The sequence below is a fragment of the Aotus nancymaae genome, unplaced genomic scaffold, assembly GCF_030222135.1.
Source record: "Aotus nancymaae isolate 86718 unplaced genomic scaffold, 86718_ANA_hifiasm-v0.15.2.pri h1tg000029l, whole genome shotgun sequence".
Lineage (NCBI taxonomy): Eukaryota > Metazoa > Chordata > Mammalia > Primates > Aotidae > Aotus > Aotus nancymaae.
Window position 1 is genome coordinate 36369220 of NW_026988442.1, and position 24045 is coordinate 36393264.

The 24045-nt window shown below is 45.6% G+C and overlaps 1 protein-coding gene across 1 annotated transcript; it reads left to right on the forward strand.

Annotated features, from left to right (window-relative positions):
- RAE1 (ribonucleic acid export 1) lies at positions 1–23561 on the forward strand. The gene is made up of 12 exons (XM_012467509.2): positions 1–185; positions 3133–3229; positions 3826–3930; positions 5727–5819; positions 10401–10487; positions 11868–11954; positions 12068–12139; positions 13433–13540; positions 18185–18291; positions 18375–18450; positions 19020–19214; positions 22407–23561. Exons 2-12 carry the CDS (start codon positions 3140–3142, stop codon positions 22491–22493), a joined length of 1107 nt encoding a protein of 368 aa, XP_012322932.1. The 5' UTR covers positions 1–185; positions 3133–3139; the 3' UTR covers positions 22494–23561.
- Positions 23562–24045: the final 484 nt, after the last annotated feature.

Here is a 24045-nt window from a genome sequence, read left to right on the forward strand (position 1 = left end):
CAGGGCGCACGCGCGGTTCTTCAGCGGTAGTCAAGGCAGTTTATACCGCCGGCTTAGAAAGACTTCGGGGTCCTGGGATTGCTGCCCGCGCTCCTCGCGCTAGTCCTCCGCGCCAGAGCCCGTTCGCAAACTCCTCAGACCCTCTTGCTCCCGGCCGCCGTTTTTCGCCGGGGCGAGACCCCCAGGTAGGCCCCGTGCCGCGCGAGTCCCTTCGTTACCCGCCGTCATGGCGCCCGCAGAGGCCGGGTTGCCTCTGAGGAGCGCGCTTCTGCGGGATTCTGGGGCGCGAGCGGGACTGTTGACTGAGCTTCGTTAGTGGCTTCTGGAAGCGAGAGCAGAGCTGGCAGTGGCCTTAGGGGTCACCTGGGGTCTAATCCATCGTTTTTCTTTTGGGGAAGCAGATCTCAGGAAGGGTCACATCGCGTTAATGCAGTGTCTGTCGCCTCTGTCCTCCCCCTTAGACGTCTGGCGTCTCGTCAGATACCTGTCAGCTCCTCGGAGACGCTTTCCCTAAGGGCATCCCCTTGTTAGCCTCTTCCACGTCAACCTGCTTCATTTCTTTCGTAGCACTTCACTCTCGGAAACAGTCTGTTTCTGTCTTACCCCGCCAAGTGTTTATTGGATACGCATATATGTGCAACTGTGCAGGCAGTACTTCTCCAGGCAAGTGTTATTAGATACCAGCCGCCCTGGGCTAGGTACTGTACTGTGGGACCGAGTGTGCATTAAGGGAAGAATCCAGGCAAGTCCCTGCCCTCTTGGAGCCAGCATTCTGGTGGGGAAAAGATTGAGTGTAAACGAGAAATTCCAGGTCATGACTGGTGCTGTGAAGAAAGCTAGGGGATGTGATGGAAGGTTATATATGTTAAAGTTGGCAGAGAAGCCTCTGAGGAGGTGACTTTAAAAAAGAACACTTGTGACCGCGTTATTGGAGTGTAACTTACATCACGTACATTTGAGCCATATCAAGTGTACATTGTGAGTTTGGAAATTTAATGCAGTTGCATAAACACCACAACAGTGCAGGTTTGGGACATTTCCATCACCCCAAAAAGTTCTGAGGAGGCAACTTTTGAACTGGGATCTGAAGATTCAAACGGAGGCAGCTATGGGGAGAGGGAAGCGACTCATCCCTGGTTGAGGGAACAGCAGCACTGGATTTGCCCCAAAGCAGGGATAAGCTTGCTGTGTTGAGGAGAGAAAGGAAGCTAGGAGAGCTGGAGGGCAGCACGGAGGGATAGAGCGGGAAGAGATTAGGTGGGTCCCACAGGTGCCTGTGCCTTCTGAAGCTTGGAAGCTTCCCAGTGCTCAGCATAACATGCGGTCCATGCTGACTGATTAACACCAGCGACTCTCACCTACCATGTTCTTTTCCTTAAGTTCATCCCTAACGGCAGAAATGTTCTATCCCATCCTGAAGGCTGAGGAAAAGGGATAGGGTGAAAGTAACATTTACTAAGAGCCTGTAGTGTTTTAGGAGCTGTATGTGTGTGTGTGGCTTTCCTTAGTTCTTGTAACTCTGTGAAGTAGATATTAGTGTCTCCGTTTTACAGATGAGAAAATCAAGGTTGACCTGTCCAAAGCCACGTAGCCAGCACCTGGACTGTGATTGCAGAAGCCTTGCCATTCCTTTGTTCATTCACGCAGTTAACTGGTGTTGCAAGTACCTCTACGTGTGAGAGCAGAGATGTGGTTGGCAAGCGCCACATCCTCTCTCATTCACTAACATATACATGTGCTTGTAGCTGTTGCTCTGACCTTTTGTTCTGCACTTACTTTTCTTGAAGCTGGGGAAGCTCAAATGCCTTCCCAAAATTCCTTGCAGTTTCTCTGTTCTGTGTTGTCTTGTTAGCAAGGATGTCACTCAGCCGTTTGGCTCCCTTTGGAGAGGGGACTGGTATGGGGGACTTCTCAGTGTAACGGATAACAGAAGTGAAATGTAGCTTCAGTGTATGTAACTCCTCGGGGAGTTGGAAGAAAGCAGGGAAAAGTCATTTATTTTACCCACTATGCACTAGACACTGAGCATTTATTTCCTACGTAATCTGCTTTGATCCTCAGAGCAGCCCTGGAGAAGGTGTTAATGTTCCCTATGTTTGCAGAGCAGGAAAATGAAGCCTGGTGAGATTAGAGTCCCAACTCCTGAGTGGCAGAGGCCCTATCCAAACCCTGGTGGGCCTGTTAGACTATGATCCCCTGGAAAAAACCCAAGGTGGGAGAGGTTCTTGCTGGGTAAATGTCCAAAACACAATGCCAGACCTTTTTAAAACTTCTACAAAGAATTGCTGATTTGCTGCCTGGACTGGTTGTTCTAGGTAATTTCATGCAGATACTGACCTAAACCAGCCAGGCGTGGTGGCTCATGCCTGTAATCCCAGCACTTTGGGAGGCTGACGTGGGCTGATCACGAGGTCAGGAATTTGAGACCAGCCTGACCAACATGGTGAAACCCTGTCTCTACTAAAAATACAAAAACTAGCTAGGCGCAGTGGTGTGCACGTGTAATCCCAGCTACCCAGGAGGCTGAGGCAGGAGAATCACTTGAACCTGGGAGGCAGAGGTAGCAGTGAGCCAAGATCAAGCCACTGCACTCCAGCCTGGGTGACAGTGCAAGACTCTGTCTCAAAAAATAAAAAAAAAATAGATACTGACCTAAACCAGAATGCAAAAATGAGTAAGAAAGTGAATGCCCACTAGGTAGAAACCTGAAAGCACGGGGACCTGCGATCTTGGTCACTGTTGTATTCCTCGTGTGCAGCTCAGTGTCTCTATGTAAAAAATGACTGCATTTATTTTCTAGCTGATGACTACAAAATAATCTGCAGTGGGTCCATACTGATTTATTAATGGTGACAAATGGACCATACTAATATGAGATAATAGGGGAAACTGGATATGGAGCGTATGGGAATTCTGTCTTTACAATTTCTGAAAACCTGAAACTACTCTAAAATAGAAGGTTATTTCTTAAAAACAGTCTGCTCATTGCATATATAGATCTTGTCTGAAGAGTGAGGCCTGGCCTCAGGCCACTTTGAGTGTTTCCTTTCTGCAACTTAATTCTCTTACATTGCCTCTCAGTGATGTTACTTAAGAAAGAACCCATCCTTAACATTTTTCATTACTTTTTAGGGTCAAAATGAGTCTGTTTGGAACAACGTCAGGTTTTGGAACCAGTGGGACCAGCATGTTTGGCAGCACAACCACAGATAATCACAACCCTATGAAGGTACCACGTAAAGCTTCCCAGGGTCTGTAGGAAGAGTTTGGGCAGAGTTACTCGGATCAAGGATAGAACCAGAGGTGACTTGGGAGCCTCCTTTGGGGCAGAATCCGAGATGACTTGGGAGCCTCCTTTGGGGTGAAAGCTTTGAAACTTTGTCTAACTCATCTTTCTCAAACACTGGAGCCCAGAAAATATGTGTCCCCTGTCCTAGTGTCCTTTTGGGTCTCCAGAATCACCCAAGGTGCAGATTACAGCGTGGATTCCCAGGGCCAGGCCCAGGACTGTTGACTCAGAATTCCCATGACTGGGGAGAGGGGCGGGCAGGTGAGAATTGTGATCAAGCACTGTGCGGCCAGAGTGGACTGGTCACGTAGAAAACGAGGCCATGGGCATTTCATTAGCAGCTGCTGCTAGTCCTGGTGGTGCTGATGCTTTAGCTTGTTTTTTATTCCTCTGTTTGATCAAAGTAAGGAAAGATCTAATTCAGTTAGTTCTTGAGCACAAGAAAAGGCCACCGTAAGGTAATTAGTGAGAAAGAAAACAGTTTTGAATTAAGTTGTGATTATGCATACGTTTTAACATTGACTTTTTCCCCCCAGGATATTGAAGTGACATCATCTCCTGATGATAGCATTGGTTGTCTGTCCTTTAGCCCACCGACCTTGCCGGGGAACTTTCTTATTGCAGGATCGTGGGCTAATGATGTAAGTGCTCCTTAAATAGATATTCTATAAAGCATCTCTCTTTGTCTGGGCAAGGTTAGCTTTAGCTCCATTGTTTCCCAGGTAAATGAATCAGTTAGACTTATTTATGGCCTTTTCAAAGAAATCAATTTAGAGGATGTGAACCCTTGTGAATGGCAGACATTATTTGTTCTTACACTGGTTTTTGTTAGGAAAGCACGATCATGTGTTGCTTTAAACTTTCTACTTTAGTTTAGTCTCTTGAAGCTTGTTCTCAAATCAAATGTAATATTCCTCCAGAGTGAACGTTACCCTCAGTGGCACACACCAACAAATTCCCTTCTTGGCATCCTGACAGTGTTCCTCAGGCATGTGTGAGACTTTTTCAACATTAAATAATAGCACAGATCTGCCTAAATATTCACCCATCATATACAAAAAGAAAGACAAAAAAATTATAATTTACTAAAAGAAAACTCTTATAGAAAAATAAGCAAAGGGGAGTGTAAAGAGAGACTTCACAAAAATAAGAATAAACTTGAACCATTCCACCATACTTGTAATCAGATAAATGCAAATCTAAGACTCTTTTTTTCTATTAAATTAACAAAATTAGAAGTTTAAGAGAATAACAGTGCCATCAAGGAAACCCTACCTGTACGGCTGGTAGGTGTGTAAGTTGGCAGCGCTTTTCCCCAGGATAATTGGCAATAGTTACCAAAAATCCTTAGGCTTATACCCCTTATCTCATTGATACCCCTTCTGGGACTTGAGGAAGAAATCTGATAATGTACTTCATCTGCATTATCTAAATTAACATTTATAACAGCCAAAGCATTGTGAACTTGGTCTCTATTTTGTGGATCAGGATGATGGGGCTAAGGGAAGTAGAATAACTGGCCTGGGGTCACAGATCTGAGTGGCAAAGCCAGAGGCTGCACACACCCACAATCAGGCTCTGGCCCACACTTCTAGTTAGCCAAGGCCTGGTACTGCCTCTCAAAAAACCATAATGCTAGTGAAAATTTTGAAAATTGTAATATCCAATAGTAATGGCAATTTATGGTATGTTTGTATGATGGAATACCGTTTGAAGTTTTTAGAAAAGCTTTGGAACTGTGGCCTACAGCACAGGGGCATCAGGGGTTAGGGGAACAGGAGGGAAGAGGGTAGTCAAGATGGAGCAAGCTTGCTTTCTACGTAGAATTTCTAGAAAGATTTCAGTTGATTTGCTGCTTTTAAAAAATGTTAGAATGTTTAAAGATGAACAGGAATGGCGATGCAGGTGGGGAAAGCTGTAGCTGCAAATGTGAAGATACTGTGTAATCTAGTGTCTTCCAGAAAGTATATGTGCATGGAAAGAAGACGGAACACACAGAACCATTAGCTGTGGTTGGCTGTGGGGTGATTTTTATTTTTTTGCCCTATTTACAAATCTCTAAAATGTATTACTTTTTTAACTGAGGGGAGATAACATAAAAAAGTATTCAGAAAAGAGGTAAATTTCTCCTTTGGTCTTCATTCTCTGAATGGTAATGGGTAAGTGATACTCTGCTTTAGAAGACATATCTCATAGATGCAGTGAGAAAATTCTCTGCAATTTTATGTGTAAGCAATAGAATTTATTTAATAGCTTAGGAGTAAGAAAACAGCTGCTTGCATGGATATTTTAATTCCTTTGTTCTTGAAGTTCGGTGATTAGGTTGCTATGAGAAGCCTGTGTATGGTTAAGTTGTATCCATTAGTTATTACGTGTTAACTGCAGGCAATACATGGTGAATTGCTTTGTTTGCATTGAATCGTCTTTGTTATTACAGGTTCGCTGCTGGGAAGTTCAAGACAGTGGACAGACCATTCCAAAAGCCCAGCAGATGCACACTGGGCCTGTGCTAGATGTCTGCTGGAGTGACGTATGTTCCATTCTATTTCTAATGTTTCTTTTACTTAAAGTACAGTATAATAAAGTACAGTATAATTTAGAATATTTAATAATCCAAACACAAATAGCATGTACATGTTCACATTGTAAGAGTTCTAAGTTTCCAAACATAAATATAGTAATTTATTGATGTTCTTAATGTTGGCTTTAGTTAGCCACTCTCTTTGAAAGCTTTTCTTGTATTAAATTTTTTGTGTGTGATTAAGGAGAGTTAATGATGAAGGGACAATTTACAAGGAAGCCAGCGGGAAGGTGAAACACCTGTGGCAAGCTACAGTGGGTGGGGTTACTGGAGCACAGCATGAGCTGCAGCTGTAGAGGGGCCTCGGCCTGGTGATGGGGAGCCAGGGGATGAACAGCTGCAGAGGAGCCTCGGCCTGGTGAGGGGAGCCAGAGGATGAACAGCTGCAGAGGTGCCTCAGCCTGGCGAGGGGAGCCAGGGGATGAAGAGCTGTAGAGGGGCCTCGGCCTGGCGATGGGAGCCAGGGGATGAAGAGCTGTAGAGGGGCCTCGGCCTGGCGATGGGAGCCAGGGAATGAAGAGCTGTAGAGGGGCCTCGGCCTGGCAATGGGAGCCAGAGAATGAAGAGCTGTAGAGGGGCCTCGGCCTGGCGAGGGGAGCCAGGGGGTGAACAGCTGTAGAGGAGCCTCGGCCTGGTGATGGGAGCCAGGGGATGAACAGCTGCAGAGGAGCTTCGGCCTGGTGATGGGGAGCCAGGGGATGAACAGCTGTAGAGGGGCCTCGGCCTGGTGATGGGAGCCAGGGGATGAAGAGCTGTATAGGAGCCTCAGCCTGGTGAGGGGAACCAGGGGATGAACAGCTGTAGAGGAGCCTCGGCCTGGTGATGGGATCCAGGGGATGAACAGCTGTAGAGGGGCCTCGGCCTGGTGATGGGAGCCAGGGGATGAACAGCTGTATAGGAGCCTCAGCCTGGTGAGGGGAACCAGGGGATGAACAGCTGTAGAGGACCCTCGGCCTGGTGAGGGGAGCCAGGGGATGAACAGCTGTAGAGGAGCCTCGGCCTGGTGATGGGAGCCAGGGGATGAACAGCTGTAGAGGGGCCTCGGCCTGGTGATGGGAGCCAGGGGTGAACAGCTGCAGAGGGGCCTCGGCCTGGCGAGGGGAGCCAGGGGTAAACACCCCAGCCTCTCCTCCTTTCTCCTGCCATTGCTGCTCGTGGCTGAACCTAACAGTAGCAAGAATGTAAAGGGGCCTGGTGACAGGCAGACACACTGCAATGCTGAAGAGCTAAGACTTGAGGCCCCTTCTGAGGCCTTGTACCTGTTCCTTTAGTCAGGTTTATTGAGTCTGATTTCCCTGCTGTAACATTGAACCTTTTTGGTATACAGTTCTGTGAGTGTTAAGAAATGCATAGAGTTGTGTTCAAGATACAGAACAGATCCATCGGCCTCCAAATTCTCCTCCTTCCTTTTGTCATCAAATCCTTCCCAGCTCCCAGCCCCTGGAAACCACTGATAGGGTTTTTTGTCCCTATAGTTTTGCCTTCACAAGAGTGTCATCTAAATGAAATCCTGTAGGGTGCAACCATTGCACTCAGCATGTTGCGTTAACGTATGGTGATTCTTTTGTCAGACACATTTCCTATGTTTGGGGTGGGATGCTGGAAATTAGGACAAGCATTGAGATATATGGAAAATGCTAGTGTAAGTGGTAGGAAGTGTTTTCATAAAAGATGTATGAGTTAGTCGTAGCGGAATCGGGGGTATGCCATTCAAATTCATAAGAATAGAGTGGTTAAAAGAAGGGTCTTGGTAATGAAATTTGTGGTATAGAGTTCTAGTGAATATATAGTGTGTGGTGCTCCTAGGAAAATAGTAGTAGTTAGAGCATTTGTGATAATATTCATGTATTCTGCTATCAAGCAGAGGGCAAATGAGCCTGTGGCATATTTGATGTTGAAGCCTGAGACTAACTCTGACTCTACTTCTGTTACATCAAAAGGGGCTCTGTTAGTTTCTGCTAGTATGGAGATAAATCATATTATGTCTAGGGACCATGATGGCAGGAGCAGTCAGAGGAATTCTTGCTTTGTGATGAGTACATATAAGTTGAATGAGCTGCTTATCAGTAGAACTGATAGCAGGATAATGGCTAGGATGACTTCATATGAAATTATCTGGACCACAGCTTGTAATGTGCTGATTAGTGTGTATTTTGAATTAGATGCTCATCCTGATCATAGAATAGAGTAGACGGCTAGGCTTGATGTGGCTAGTATAAATAGGAGGCTTATATTAAAATTAATTAGAGGATTCCATGTAGGGAGGGGAGTTCCTAAGAGGAGAGCGATAGAGAGGGCTAGGGTTGGAGCAGTAATTTAAAGGGTAATAGTAGAACGCCTCAAGGGTTCTTTGGTGAAATGTTTTATTGCATCAGCAAATTGTTGAAGCAGTACATAGGGACTTATAATGTTGGGTCTTTTGCCTAGATGTATATAGCCTAAGACTTTTTTGTTCAATGAGTGTAAGGAATGCTATAACAATAAGAATAGGGATAATGAGCAGGAGAAGGTTAATTATAGGCATGTTGTTAAAAAGAGGAGTCGAACCTCTGATTATAAAGTTTTAAGTTTTATGCAATTGCTGGGCTCTGCATTCTTAACAAATCCTGTTCTTGGGTAGGGTGTGTGATAATTTGTTAGCTGGAGATAGCATCATGTATGGAGTGAGGGTGCTTTATGAAGTGGACCCTGTTTATCTTGATCTTTTGTCTTAGGAGAAATGTTAAATAGTTAGAGACTGGCCTGGATTACTCCGGTCTGAACTCAGATGATGTGGGACTTTAATCGTTGAACAAACGAACCCTTAATAGCAGCTACATCATTAGAATGTCCTAATCCAACATTGAAGTTGTAAACCCTGTTGTCGACATGGACTCTAGAATGGGATTGTGCTGTTATCTCTAGGGTAACTTATTCTGTTGATCAAAATACTGGGTCAATGTGTAAAAACTCAATTAGACTAGTATGGTCTTAGTTTAGGTTGTTTGGAGGTTGAATTATGCTTCGAGGTCGCCCCTATCAAAATTTTTAATGCAGGGATAGTAGGCTAGGGCCTGTAGGCTTGTTTGAGTTTTTAATTGCATTAATGAATTAAAGCTCTATAGGATCTTCTTCTCTTACTTGTTTATATATGACGCCTCTTCATGGATAGGTCCATGAAGGATGGATAGGTCTCTTACTTTCACTGACTGAAAGTAAGAGACAGGTGAACCTTCATTGGGCCATTCATACAGTCCCTATTTAGGGAAAAGTGATGATGCTGCCTTTGCATGGTCAGGATTCCGTGGCCATGGAACATGTATCACTGTGGGAAGTGCCTCTAATACTGGTCATGCTGGAGGTGATGTTTTTGGTAAACAGGCAGGGTAAGATTTGCCGAGTTTTTTTTTCACTTTTTGTAATCTTTCCTTGGAGCATGCCCGTATTGGGTTAACAGTGAAAATAATAGGGTGTTTATTATATCATTTATTAATATTGGACTGTGAATTGTCAGTGGGTTACTCCAGTCTGATGTAAGCTTATGCAATGGAGAATGTCTTAACATTATGGCTTCCATTAACTAATAGATTAATCCAGTGTGATGTTAGGAGTTCAGTAGAGTGGTTAGAATTTAAGTTAGTTAGATGTTGAGCAGGTTTCATCTCTTCTTTCATATGAAGTCACTTCAGTAGAACAAGTTTTTGCTAGAGGAGAATGGTGATAAATTTTTGAGCTCTGGAACCAAAAATGTAATAAATAGACTGGGCCAAGGTTCAGCAAACTATGGCCCCTGAGCCAAATCTGACCCATTGTCTATTTTTGTAAATAAAGATTTGTTGGAATGCAGCCACACTCATTCATTGACGTAATATGTCTAGCAACTTTCAAGCTACAGCGACAGAGAAGACCTACTTTGAGTTCTCCGTGTGAATATTGTAAAAACCATCACACAGTGACTACTAATTTTTAAATCGATTTGACAGTTTAGATGGGACCCATGATGGTTGTAAATTGGCATAGCTTAATTGCATGTATTTCGAAGTGTTATTCGATAGGACTGTACAAAGGTAATAGAGATTACAGATTTACCTTTTTTATATATAGAGAGAGAAAGATACATGTAGCAAAATGTTTATAATTGGTGAATCTATATGAAGTGCTTATGGGTATATTTTTGTATTATTTTTGCAACTTTTCTGAAGGCTTAAAGTTTATCAAAATAAGAAAAAAGTTTAGGTTGGCCCATGGTTGCTACTGAGAGGAGAACTGGGATCAGGGACAAGAGAAAGAGTTTGTTTTCATTAGTTTGTGACTTCTGATTTTTAAAATCCTGTTTATATGTTCTCTCTTAGAAAACTAAATCAATAACAAAATAGCTGAATGTGAGTTTTTTGTATGACACTGTAGTTTGCAATACACTGGTCCCCAAACTTTTGGAAAAATAAAGATTGCCAAAGTTTGCCTCAATATGTTCAACGTAGTATCTAAATGTATATGTAGTTAGAGGTTTAGTTTTTCTTAAAAGGCAAAATGTTCTCCATTTTATTTTAGGACGGGAGCAAAGTATTTACGGCATCTTGTGATAAGACTGCTAAAATGTGGGACCTCAGCAGTAACCAAGCAATACAAATTGCACAGGTAACAGAAGCCTCTGTGGAAAGACTGGGCACAGCTGGTACCCAGGATTGCGATGTCTCTTTAAGTGAAATAATTATTATGATTATAATAAGAAAACATGCAGTTAGGCTCTCAGATCAATTAGACAATATAGCAGAAGCCTCTTGAGCAAAGAAACAATTTTATAACCATTCTCATTCTTAACTAGTGTCCAGATTGTTTTGTCATGGGTCTTGTTATATGTGTGGATGAAGTCATAAGGAGTTGGTGACATTAAAATCTGTGAAAGACAGGTCATCATCAGTGGTCCTTTACATTCACAGGTTTGACGTTTTGACACTTGTGCATGGCTGGCCTTTTACCAACTGCATTTGGTCACTCATTCAGCAAGTGCTCTGTCCAAGAGCTAGTAATACAGCAGCGAGTAAAAGGGACACTTCCCCACACGTGTGGAGCTTTTATCGTTACTTGGGGACCGCTGGCAGGAACTGTGTGAAGAATGCCAAGGGCAGAAGTAATGAAGATAAAAGAACCTAGAACCAGAGGGTCCTGCCTGCTAAGGGGGCTTCAGGAAGAGCACAATGCTAAAACATTTTCAGGAAGGCACCGCATACTCAGATCACAGTACTGTGTACTAGAAACATCTTGATCTCTTAATTCGTGTTACCTTAGTGGGTAAAGCTGTGGTGGAATCCCCTACTTGCTATTTCTGAGTATCTCCCTAAGGAGGAGCTTACTTTCACTCGCACATATGTCTTAATTATGGGTAAAAAAAATTAAAGTTTGCTAGAATGGAAGGTAGATACATGTTTTTGTGTTAAATTGACTATTTTGATCATGGGTGTATTAGTCCCTTCCTGCATTGCTATAAAGAAATACCTGAGACTGGGTAATTTATAGAGAAAAGAGATTTAGTTTGCTCATGTTCTGCAGGCTGTATGAGCATGGCGCCGGCATCTGCTCGGCTTCTAGGGACTCCCAAGGGAGCTTTTACTCACGGCGGAAGGTGAAGCAGGAGCAGGCACATAACATGGCAAAAGCAGGAGGGAGAGCTGTGGGAGAAAGGAGATGCCACACTTTACAACAACCAGATCTCGTGAGAGCTCGCTCACTATCGTCAGGACTGCACTAAGACAGGAGGGATCAGCCCCCATGACCCAAACATCTCCCACCAGGCCCCACCTTCCGCAGTGGGGATTACATCTCAACATGGGATTTGGCAAGAGACCCATGCAAACTGTCAGTGAGGAAGCATTGGTAAAATGCTAAATATCTTTTGATTTATGTTTGGTATGACCTCAGTATTTAAATTGGTTCCTTCCCTTTGAATTGCTACAAGTAAGACTGTTCAGCACGTTGTTACATTTACCTTGACCTGTTTTGTTTTTGTCTTGTTGAAAGCATGATGCTCCTGTTAAAACCATCCATTGGATCAAAGCTCCAAACTACAGCTGTGTGATGACTGGGAGCTGGGATAAGACTTTAAAGGTATAACGTGCGATGGAGGCGTTGTTTGGCTCCGTCAGGATTGACGTTTATTCTTGCACCATTTGGACCTCTGCCCTGAATGGTCACATGCTGGCTTCTCTTTTTGCTTTTAGTTTTGGGATACTCGATCGTCAAATCCTATGATGGTTTTGCAACTCCCCGAAAGGTGCTACTGTGCTGACGTGGTAAGGGATTTCAATTCAGTATGTTTTTACTTCTAAAAAAAACAAAATAGGTATTTCTCACCTTGTGGCATCTTGGAGTTAGCAGGTAATGTAAAAATCCTGCCAACTTTAATAATAGATATAAAGGATAAAGGATAGAGTTCACATTGCTTCAGTTGTCTTCAGTTAGGAGGCTTTTGTGCTGCATTTCTTCTAGAAGTACTAAATGCTAGATGTCAAATTTTCCTGCCACTCGTTTGAACATATGCAGCTAGCTACATGCCATTTCTAGTGTGATATATATCATATCCTCTCCATGGCAGTAGGAAAACTTGCAGTAACTTTGTGGGGTGATACCAGGTCTTTAGGGACTGTCTCTGAGTGGGATAGAAATTGAACTTTCTCAGCCAGACACTGTGGCTTATGCCTATAATCCCAGCACTTTGGGAGGCCGAGGAGGGCAGACTGCCTGAGGTCAGGAGTTCAAGCACAGTCTGGTCAACTTGGTAAAACCCTGTCTCTACTAAAAACACAGAAATTAGCCGGGCATGGTGGTGTGCATCTGTAATCCCAGCTATTCGGGAGGCCGAGGCATGAGAATTGCTTGAACCCTGGGGCTGGAGGTTGCAGGTAGCTGAGATTGCACCATTACACTTCGGCCTTGGTGACCGAGTGAGACTCTGTCTCAAAAAAAAAAAAAAAAAAATTGAACTTTCTTTATCTGTTTAGTCATGTCTTAAGGTATTGTAACAACAGTCCCATAATTCCACTTTTAGGAATTTATCACAGGAAAATAATAAAAGATACAAATGTTTTTTTGTTTTACATAATACAGTGAAACATTGGAAGTGGCCTAAGGGGCCACCAAGACAAAGATAAATGAACCCTGTGGTGGGTTCATTTGAGGGGATGTTAGCCAGTGCTAGTACTTAAAAAAGTGTGTGACATGGGCCTTATGAAACATGTTTTGAGTAAAGGATATGAATTGTACAGAAATATGCTACATACCAAGTATAATGCTGAGAACAAAGACTGGAGTAAAATATTCTATAATGTTAGCCAGTTAGTGACAGCCAACTGAAGGGGTGGTATAGGGGATTTTTATTTATTCTTAGTTCCTGAGTATAGTTAGTTTCAAAACATGAGGCTTTTAAAAATATATGAATGGTCTACTTTCAAATACTATTTCTGTAAGTTTTAGTGAAACATAATCACAGGATTATTAAAATTCAGACTTAATTGATGAAATACATTAGTGTAAAAACAGCGCACTCCTTCACCTGAAGCACATCTCTGTTTTCCTTTATTCCCTAGATATACCCCATGGCCGTGGTGGCAACTGCAGAGAGGGGCCTGATTGTCTATCAACTAGAGAACCAACCTTCTGAATTCAGGAGGATAGAATCTCCACTGAAACATCAGGTGCATCATTAGTCAAACCAAGAAGCACGTATTTAGCACCTGTTGTGTGCAAGGTTGTGCTCACATCTGGAATACAATTGTACTTTGAAAAACCTTATAAGTATTTTCAAAGGAGGGTGAATTTCAGGATATAAACACAAATACTTAGTGGGTAAATACTAAGTAACACTGAGGTATCCCAGATGAACTGAACCTATGTCTTCTCCAGACACACCCCTAGATGGCTGAGTGCTCCTGAATTGTAGGGGCCAAGGGAAAGTTGCTCCTTTGCCTTCTGAAGGTGGGTCACTGAAAACCAGAAGAAACAAGGCAGATTAATAGGAGAAATGGCATACAGATTTATTGACATGCACAGAGTCTTACAAGTATCTTAAAAGAAAGGCAGTATGGTTGATGCTTTCATACCATCTTACGGTCATGGAAAGTGGGGGACTCGGAGCATGGCCCAAAACAGCTCATGGTAAGTCAGGTTCTCTTGGTGAGACAGGTTATGGGAGGGAGAGAAGAGGTCTGCGTAGCAAAGGTGGTCTTGTTAATGTGGAGGAAACCCCACAGGTAGCACCCTCGGAGAGAATTGAGACCTTTCAGAGCATCAGACTTCAGTGAATCTTCCCTAAATCAGGACAAGGGAAGGGCCTTGGAGAAAGCCTGGCTGCGTCAATGCCGATTTTCTCTGCAGATGCAAATCTGCCCACAAAAGTTAGCTTTTTAGCTATTATATCCAGCCCTTCTGAATAGCCATCTTGAAACATGTCAGAGAAGTCTATTTAGGGGCAAAATATTTTGGTTTCCTTGAGAATAAAAGTACACATCTGGATAGACTGGTTCCATTGTAAATTCCTAGCTTCCGACATCACCTGCCTGCATCACGCTTAGACGGTTGCTGGGTTTTTCTCCTGAGCTCAGTCTTCCACTTGCCACAGAGCTGCTGGGCGTGCACTCTTGTCAGCTTCTCCTTCCTTTAGTCTTTGTCTCCACCAATCAGATCAGCTCTTGCTTAGAGAAAAAAGAAGCTAATGGTGGGAACTTCCTCCTCTTCCTCCTGCCAGACCTAGAAATCTGCCTATATGTGCCTCCTCCCCTGCCTTTTCCCCCGTGTGAGGTGGAAACTGTCCTCCAAGGCCAGTTTTGTAGTGGGACCCCATGCCCTCCAGCCTTCTCAGGAACTGTATGCAAGTATCATCCCTTTCCCATACCCCAGTCTCTCCAGTCTCCTGCCTCTTAGTACTTCTCCAATAGCACTGAAACTTGCTCAAGTCTAGTCGATCCTAGAAAACATATCTCCCTTGACCCCCACATCCTCCTCCAGTACTGACTGGGTCCCTTTTCCCTCCTTCCCTTCATGCAAGTGGGACGTCTTGCATGAAATGTCTTTGTTCCCTTACCTCCCACTCATTTCTCACTCTGCTCTGTGAGACCTTTGCCCCCGTTGTTCCACCAGAACTGCTCTTGGCATGACCACCAATGACATCCTCATTGGTAATTCCAGGGGACACTGGACAACCATCCTCTTTCTGGAACAGAGCCCCATTCACTGTTCTTACATGAAGCATTTCCCCTGGCTGCTGTCCCACAGCCTCTTACCCACAACCTCTGTAGCTGCTACTCTGTCCTTGCTGGCTCTTAGCTGAAGTGGAGGTTCCTCAGACGTCTCCCTAAGCCTCTGCCTCCTCCACCCAAGCACAACCTGATCTCCCAAGTCACGCCCTGTGGATGGAGACTTGGATCCCCAGCAGACCTCACTTCTGTGCTCCTGACGTGGACACCCAGTTGAACAGCTCCTTAATGTGTCTCCCAGGCGTCTAAGCCTGCAGTATCCCATGCCAAACCCAAGACTACATTCTGCAGCTCTTTATTCACACTCTTGCCTCAGGATCCTCCCTGGCCACTGCCCCCAGTACCATCTATTTTATACGTATGTGTGGATATCATATACATACCAAATATTTCCCTTGTTTTGCCTACTAGAATGTAAACTTCTTGAGAGCAGAGATTTTGGTTTGTATTTGTTGCTACTTCCAAGCACTTGGAGCAGGACCTCATGTGTAGAAGGCCCTCTGTAAATGTTTGCAGAGTGAACATTTGATCTGAACCTGCCCCTCCCAGCCACCTCTGTCCTGTTCCTCCTGATGTGCTTCACAGCCCATTCAATGGGACCTCCGTCTTCTTTGTGATAGCCAGAAATCTTGAAGTCACCCCTGATTCACCTCTCCCTCTCCTGCCTCATTCATCCTCAGTCTGCTCCCCTCCACCCTGAAATTATTTTGGAATCTGTTCATTTTTCTTCCTCCCTTCTGCCACATCTAATTCAAATCTTGGAAAGCACTTAGATCAAAACTCTATGACATTGGTCTTGGCAGTAAATCCTTGGCTATGACACCAAAAGCACAGGCAACAAAAGCAAAACTGGCCCAGTGGGCCTGTGTTAAACCGACAGCTCCTGCACAGCAGCGGGAGCCACTAGAGTGAAGAGGCAGCCTGTGGAATGGGAGAAAATATTTGGAGACTGTTTCTGACAAGGGATTAATTCCAGAATACATAAGGAACCCTACAACTCAATAGCAAGAAAACTGGTGACATGAAAAATGGACTAAAGACTTGAATAGACATGTTTCCAAAGAAGACATACAAATATCCAGCAGGTGTATAAAAACCACAATGAGATACCATCTCCTATCTGCCAGGACCACTGTTATCAGAAAGCCCGAAGAGAACAAGTGTTGGAGAGGGTGTGGGGAACCTGGAACCCTCACGCACTGTTGGGAGGATGCAAAATGCCGCAGCTGTTACAGAAAACTGGAGGCTTCAAAACATGAAAAACAGTCACTGTGTGATCCAGCAGTTCCACTTATGTGCCTTGATTCAAAAGAATTGAAATGGAGATTTTGAAGAGAGACCTGTACTCCTGTGTTCCTTCCAGCGCTATTCACAACAGCCAAGTGAGCAGATAAAATGAGGTGTATACGTGCAGTAGGATGCTGTGCAGCCTTAGGGTGGAAAATCTTGCCACTCGTGACAGTGTGGGTGACTATGAAGGAGATTATGCAAAGTGAAATAAGCCAGACACAGAAAGAAACAGCATGGTTCCACTGAAATGCGACATCCAGCACAGTCAGACTCAGAAGTAAAGGGTAGAATGGTGGTCGTCAGGGGCCTGGGGGAGAGGGAAATGGGGAGCTGCTTAATCAGTGGGATGAAGTGTCATTAAGCAGGATACGAACGCTCTAGGGATATGCTGTACAACACAGTACCTAGAGTCGGCAATGATGTCGACTTAGAAATGTGTGAAGCGGGGGATCTCAAATGTTCTTACCGCAATACAACAAAATAAGCACTTAGACCTTGGCCCTCATTTAAGGCATCCTCCGGAGGTGAGGCAGGGGCTCTTTCTTGTAAGTGGCACCACTGGCCTTGCCAGACCCTGGCCTAAGCCCTTCCCTGCCTCCCCATTTCCTTTTGGATGAATCCCAAAAAAACCTGGTCTCGTCTGGCTTCATGAACTTCCTGCCACCCGGTGCTAGCGCCCTGGCCTTTCTGTTGTTTAGGATTCATTGTCATTGGCCTTTACACAGGGCTACTGCGTGTGGCTCTTGGTGTGAGTGACACCCCTGGTGTTGTGCAGGTCCTGGTGTGTGTGCCATGTAGTAGACCCTGTGCTGAGGACCAGCCATGGCCTTTTCTGTCGTCCAGGAGCTTACAGATGTTTGTCTCTCTGCTTTACTTTTTTTCTTTGTACTCACAAAAGTAATGGTCTGGCTATTTTTTAAAAGGCAGGGGAGCAAACAGCACAGGAATAAAACAGCAGGCCATTTTCCTTCGTACTTAGGAAATGTGCATCTCTGGCATCTGCTGCAGTGCCAGGGGCTGCTTCTCCTTCTGTCTTGCCTAGCCCCTGCTTGGGTCCTGCTGGGTTCCCCCTAAACTCACACAGAAGCTAAGATGGCCAGCTCAGGTCGGGGGGTGGGGTGGCTCCCAGGCTTTGGCCAGGTTGCCACGACTGGAAGAAAGAAGTGATAACTCTGAAGTTGGCTTCTCCTCTGGGTGGTCGGCTCCTCTGCCCAGGAGGCCGGGTAGTGGAATCTCTGTGTGGTGTTCTGTAGAGTGGAGACCCGCCCTTGGGCCCTCAAGCTCAACACTGGGTGAAGTGCAGCGTCTCGCTTGTGTGGAGCATGGCCACTGACTGCATCCACTGTCCCCTTCACCCTGTGAGACGGGTATGGCAGAGCCTGCTTCCCTCCAGCTGTGGAGACAGAGGCGCAGAAACATCAGGTGACCTCCCGAGGGGCACCTGCCTAGCTAAGGACGTCTCCTGTTCCCCATAGGCTGGGCCAGTGCCTGCATCGCAGCCCATGGGGCTCTGCTGGAGTGAATGCAGCCTTGCTGGGTGGCAGAGGGAGAGTGAGCAGCTGCAGGGGGAGCAGCACGGGGTGTGCCGTCATAAACTCATTGCTTAGACGGAGCTGCTAAGGAGTTAAAAAGCAATGCTTACCACACAGGGAAATGAGAATCGTTGTTGTATCATATTCAAGTGATGTTTTTCTGGTTCTTCTGAAACTCAAACATGGGGTAAATGATTTACCTTCATGTTAGCCATGAAATCTTACATTACGCTGTGATTATGTCTCTGTTTTATTTTAACTGTAGCATCGGTGTGTGGCTATTTTTAAAGACAAACAGAACAAGCCTACTGGTTTTGCCCTGGGAAGTATCGAGGGGAGAGTTGCTATTCACTATATCAACCCCCCGAACCCGTAAGTGTGACTCTGTCAGCTTGCAGATTTCACTTGAGACTCTTTTTAATAAAGGAAGACTTACATGAACCTTTGTTTTTCAGTGCCAAAGATAACTTTACCTTTAAATGTCATCGATCTAATGGAACCAACACTTCAGCTCCTCAAGACATCTACGCGGTATGTTTTTAGACACTTGAAACTTAGCAACACATCTGGAAACTAGACTTGGAGGTGGTTGAGTAATTGTGGGATCAGAAAAGACTCATTGTTGAAGAGCCTGTGTGTGTTCGTGTCCTGAGATAAGTGGCTTGTGCCATAGGCTTCGGTTTTCGGGGTTAACCTACCCCTTACTAGCAGTGTTGTGTATTTGTTTCTGAAGGCAAGCTTAACGATGTTTTGCGGAGAGTCTTCTCCCTCCCTTATGAGTGCTGGTAGACAGCTCACACACAGAGCTCAGACTAAGAACTCTGTTTGCTAAAAAAGAAATGGCATTTTCCTGAGGTCTGCTCCTTGTTCTTGCTGCCCACACTATCACTCCACTGGTGTGCAGTCCTCACAGGAAGCAAGATTGGGTTCTGGGCTGGCATTTATGGAGGAAGCCTGGGTAGCTTCTCCTGTGATGAGCGGGCAGCAGCTCGAATGAAATGTGACTGTGCGCTTTGTTTCCTAACTCTAGCAGGAACCGTGCGTGGGTGGAACCTCCGCCCCCTCTGTCTGGTTCTCATTGAGTGTGTCGATCCTTGCAGGTAAATGGAATCGCGTTCCATCCTGTTCATGGCACCCTTGCAACTGTGGGATCTGATGGTAGATTCAGCTTCTGGGACAAAGATGCCAGAACAAAACTAAAAACTTCCGAACAGTTAGATCAGCCCATCTCAGCTTGCTGCTTCAATCACAATGGAAACATATTTGCGTACGCTTCCAGTTACGACTGGTCAAAGGTGAGAACTCCCGGGCCTGCTCTGTATGACCCAAGGCGGCAGAGCCGGGCTCTGGGTTCAGAAGGCCTAGGCCTGAGTTGTGACTCTTCTCAGGGCGCACAAGTGTCCTTGGGCAGGTCACCATCCCCTGCCTGTAACAGGAAATTGCAGGGCTTCCTCCAGTGGTTCTGGGGATTCAGTACAGCCTTTGGCCAGAACCCAGAACACAGGAAGCACTCGGCCAGTGGCCATTATGGGCTGCTGTGTTGCTGGGTAAAGAAGCACAGGCAAGCTGGGGGCTGCACTTTGTGAAGGGAATAGAGGGGAGAGGGTGGCAGGGTAGGCCATGGAGCTTTTGCCTGGGAGGTGTTGGTTGCTTGGTTGGCTGGGTGGTTTGGGTAGGGGGCATTAGGAGCTGGCAGGAGTGTGGCTGCATTTTTGAGGCCTTTGGGAATGATGGTGAAATGTGTAGACTCAGATACTCGGTGCCCAACCCCGTGGGAAGTGTGTTGGCTTTCAACCAGCCTGCGTGTTTCTCCACTGCTCAGCTCTTCTGGAAGGGGCATCATCATTGTGTTTGTGGTTTTCATCATTCTCTTCCCACTCCCCTCTGCCCTTTGCTCCACAGCAGCCTTCTAGACTTTTCCCTACCCTGCCCTGGCTTCCGATGGGGAGGCTGCCCGCTTCACATAGGAGGGGCTTCTGGTTACCCACAGTGTCTTTCCCACTCACCTGATGTCTGTCTTTGCTGACCCCGCCTCCTACGCTCACGGCTCTTTACTGGGCCTTCTCCCGCTGTCATCTGTGTCTATCCACCAGCTCCTCCCCTCTGTCTAAGCACAGAAGCCTCAAGGAGCCCATTTCCCTCTGTGTTAAGGCTGTCCAGAGAGTGGTGTCGGCACCTGCCCTCTTGGTTCCCTATGCTCTGTCCCCTTCTCAGTCCACTGCCAGGTACTTTCTGGCCTCCTGGAGCTGTACTCAGAGTCCCTGTGGCAATGTCCTCCTCATCCAATCCAGAAGCTTTCTTTCTTTCTGTGCTGGGCCCTTGCCCATCCCTTCCTCTTCCACACAGCTCTCCTCCCTGCTGCCGAGCTGTGTCCTGGTTTATTCTGTTTTGGGCTGTGGTTCCTGTCCTCCTGCCAGCTCCTGTCCTCCTGCCAGCTCCTGTCTTTGGGACTCTCTTGCCTTGTTGGCCTCCCGCCGTCTCAGCCTCGGGGGCCACCACAGGGCTCTGACAGGCGCTTTGCCTTCCCAAGACACCTGCTGCCACCAAGCCAATGACTGGAGACATCCCTTGATTCTGGCCCTTAGTATTTCCCAGTGTCAGGAGCGTGGCCGCACCTGAGTCTCCCAGAGGCCCTGAACTTAGACGCAGAAGTCCAGCTGATTCCCTCCTAGCCTTCTAACCCTCCAGGCCTGCTGCTGCTTCTGTGTTTCCCTCTTTGAGGGTTTACTCTGTGAGCCATGCAGCTTTGTTCTTTTTTTTAAAGCAACTTTATTGAGGTACAATTGAAATGCAGTCAATATGTTTAAAGAGTAGTTTGATCAATTTCAACATCTGTAAATATCCATGAAACCATCACTACAGTCATCTCCCTGAGAGGTTTTTGTGTGTATTACTGTGATCTTCCCACGGGCACACACAAAACCATGGAACTGTTTTCTGGCATTATGGGCTGGTCTGCATTTCTAGAATTTTATATAAACGTTGTCCTACGCTGCATTTTCCCCTCACCCTGGCTTCTTCCCCTCAGCATAAGGATTTTGAAATTCACCCATGCTATTGAGTGAATCGCTCATCCATTCCTCTTCAGTGCTGCATAGTATTCCCTGGGAGGGTGTGCCATTTGTGTATCCATTCACCTGTGTAAGCTGTGCACTCAGTTTTGTGACAAGAGTGTCCTTTTTTGGTTCTTCCTGGCTGAGGTTGGACAGGCTGTGGCCTGTGTGGAGCCCGAGGCCTCAGCTCCCCCATAGGGCCCTTTACTGAATTTCCTCTTTGCATACTCATCCTGGCAGCTGCATCAAAATTCTGCATTTTAACTTAAATGACACGAGGGACTCTATTATAAGCATTAAAAAACATAGTAGTAAATTGAAAGCGGTGAGAGAGCTAATTGCTTTGAGCGCTGTTTAAAAATTGAAGTAATCTAATTCATCCAAGCAATAATGTCAGCTTATACTGGGGGTTACATAAATCAGAATCTTTTTAGTTTAAAAGAGAAACTTGCTTCAGGGGTTTTTCATTGTTCTTAGTTCAAGGACAGTTTTCTCCAGTGCAAAGTCATGATCACATGTGATTGATGTTACTAGCTTGCTGCTTGAGTAACTGTTCAGAAAGCTACATTTTGTATATTATGAGAATTAGTGGTCACTGTTGATCAAAACTTCTAGAACTTTCTTGGCGTGCCTGTTGGGAAGAGAATAAAAACCTGTCGTCACAGTATAGGTGACAGTGCACCCGGTGCCATGCCCCACCGCCCTCCTCCAGGTCTTTGGCCCACCTGCGGCTGCTGCCTGCTGTCTCTCCTGGATTGTCTGCTTTGCCCACCCCACTCGCTTCTCTTCCTAAAACTCAAATCTAATCACGTCACTGACCTGCCTACAGCTTCCTTTTCCCTGGGGAATAACGTTGAAAGGCCCCTGTCTGCCGTTCACTGCCCTGTAGTCTGGCCTTATCCTGATTTCAGGGGTCTGTCGATGCTGTGTAGCCCTGCATCCCCTCCAGTGTGATCCTGGGGAGATGCGCGCACCTCTCTACCCGCCTCTGGCTTGATCACCACTATGCATGCCTCTCTGGCGCTCCATGTCTGTGGCTCCTTCCATGTGGAGCGGGGCGTCCCCTTCATCCCCAAGATACCTCGAAGGTCAGATTGTCCTCTCTTCCATGAAACCTTCTCGGGTTAATTCTGACAAAGGGGCCCAAAGCAGTCATCTTGACTACAGTCCTGGAGTGTTAAAAGGGGGCTCAGTGTCCACAACACAAACCTGTGAAGACTCGCAGCAGGACACTGACGACAGACTGGTACCAGCCACGCCCTCAGCCCTCTCTCTGAGGACTGAACTTCTGCTTAACATTTGACTTTATGTTTGTTTTCTTTCTCTAAGAGATGATGCTTCCAGAATTGTAGCACAGGACTTCACATAGAAGAAGCACAAACTGCTAACTTTCCTTTGAATAATAAGATCATTGGTGTTTTTTGTTCTTTTTAGGGACATGAATTTTATAATCCCCAGAAGAAAAATTACATTTTCCTGCGTAATGCAGCCGAAGAGCTAAAGCCCCGGAATAAGAAGTAGTGGCCGAGACTCTGGCTCAGCCAGAGTTGTTTCTGTCCACTCTGCCTCACCTCTGTACCAGTTTGGGTCCCAGCCTTGTTGGGTTGTCAGCCACAGACATGGATTTCAACCCCTGGAGAAAAGGCTATCCTTGTTCGGCACTGAGAGCCCAGCTGTCCACGGCGCCTTGCCGTCTCTGCTCCACTGCCGCGTGCAGAGTTTTTCTGTAACTCTAAGGGGGTTGAAATTATTATAGACATTAGGTTGTGGGCACTGCCAGGTATTTTGCAGTGCTCCATTCAGCAGTTTATGTGTTAGAGAATATTGGAAAACTGTCTGTGAGCCCTGTGCTATATTTTGTAATAAAGTCTTTTGCAGATTGCTTTCCGAGTTTCCTTTGTCCTTCTCTCCCCTTGCCCACCCTGTAACCTCAGGAACGTGCATCCTGCTCAGCATCAGTGTGGGGTTTTGAGTTGAGATTTCAGACACCCTTTGGGAAACACAGAAACCTTAGGGGAAAGGGAATCCCAAGCTGTGCCCACTTCTGCCACGAGGAACGGCAGCCTCTGCGAGCTGTGCTGGGCAGAGTTTGAATGTGTTTTTCCTTGCTTCCTTCATTCTCATCTTCAGAATCCCCAGTGCTTTCTAGCTCTGCTGCTCAGATTTCCGAGTGACTCAAATGGGGACTGCTACTTGTGCTGGGTGACAGGCCATTTGTGAGCTAGCCTCTTAAGGCCCAAGTGGGTGACACTTGTGTGACATTCAAGTTAGAATGCAGGTCCCCTGCATGGGAATTGCTCTGAACTCATGCCCTCAGTAGTGGTTGTTCAGCTGTTGCTTTTTTATTTTGTGTAATTTAAAATTCCTGATGGGTAAGTATTCAAAATGAAATTCCACTTACTGTTTGACTTTTGAGTTTGTCACTGTATTTTTTACCTGTGATCTCAAATGCTTTTTGGGCCTTACTGTTTGGGACTAATGTGTGAAATCTGACTTGCTGAGTGTAAAATTCTAGTATTGATAATGTTGTAAGATGTGTTTGCCTACTCATAAAAAACAGTGAAAATAAAATTTTCTACTGGAATAGACCACCTGCACTCAGTGGTTTAAATTCTTTTGTAGGCCACAAGTGAATTCAGACCCACTCACTCTCCAGCCCTGTTTTTTAGCCTGAAAACTTATTTTTTAGAGATAAAAAGGCAGGTGCACTAGAAAAATAGCTGAATTTTCAGGTTAACCATTTCCAGCTCATTTTTCTCTTCCCTTTATGAATCAGACGTGTGGTCTTAACGTGGGGAAGATCTAGCAAGCAGAAGATTGCTGCGAGGGGAGATTCGGGCATGATTATCTCAGTAGCCAACTTTCATATGAGGGGGAATAGGCTTGTCAGCTTTAGCTTAGCCCCAGTTTCATTGTTTTTACCAGCCCTAGTGATGGGCCAGGCTGGAAATAAGTCTAAACTGCAGGCCTTTTAGAGCAGGCTTTCCCAGGATGGGACCTTGCCACCTCCCCAGGGGGATAGTTTCTGTAATTGGCAAATTTAAAACATTTGCATAAATCCAGGGTTGGACTT

Bases quoted from the DNA above. Each gene is read 5' to 3' on its own strand.
- RAE1 (XM_012467509.2), top strand. From the start codon at position 3,140: ATGAGTCTGTTTGGAACAACGTCAGGTTTTGGAACCAGTGGGACCAGC. The intron at 10,488-11,867 runs GTAACAGAAGCC...TCTTGTTGAAAG, and splicing joins AAGCAATACAAATTGCACAG to CATGATGCTCCTGTTAAAAC. The intron at 18,451-19,019 runs GTATGTTTTTAG...CGATCCTTGCAG, and splicing joins CTCCTCAAGACATCTACGCG to GTAAATGGAATCGCGTTCCA.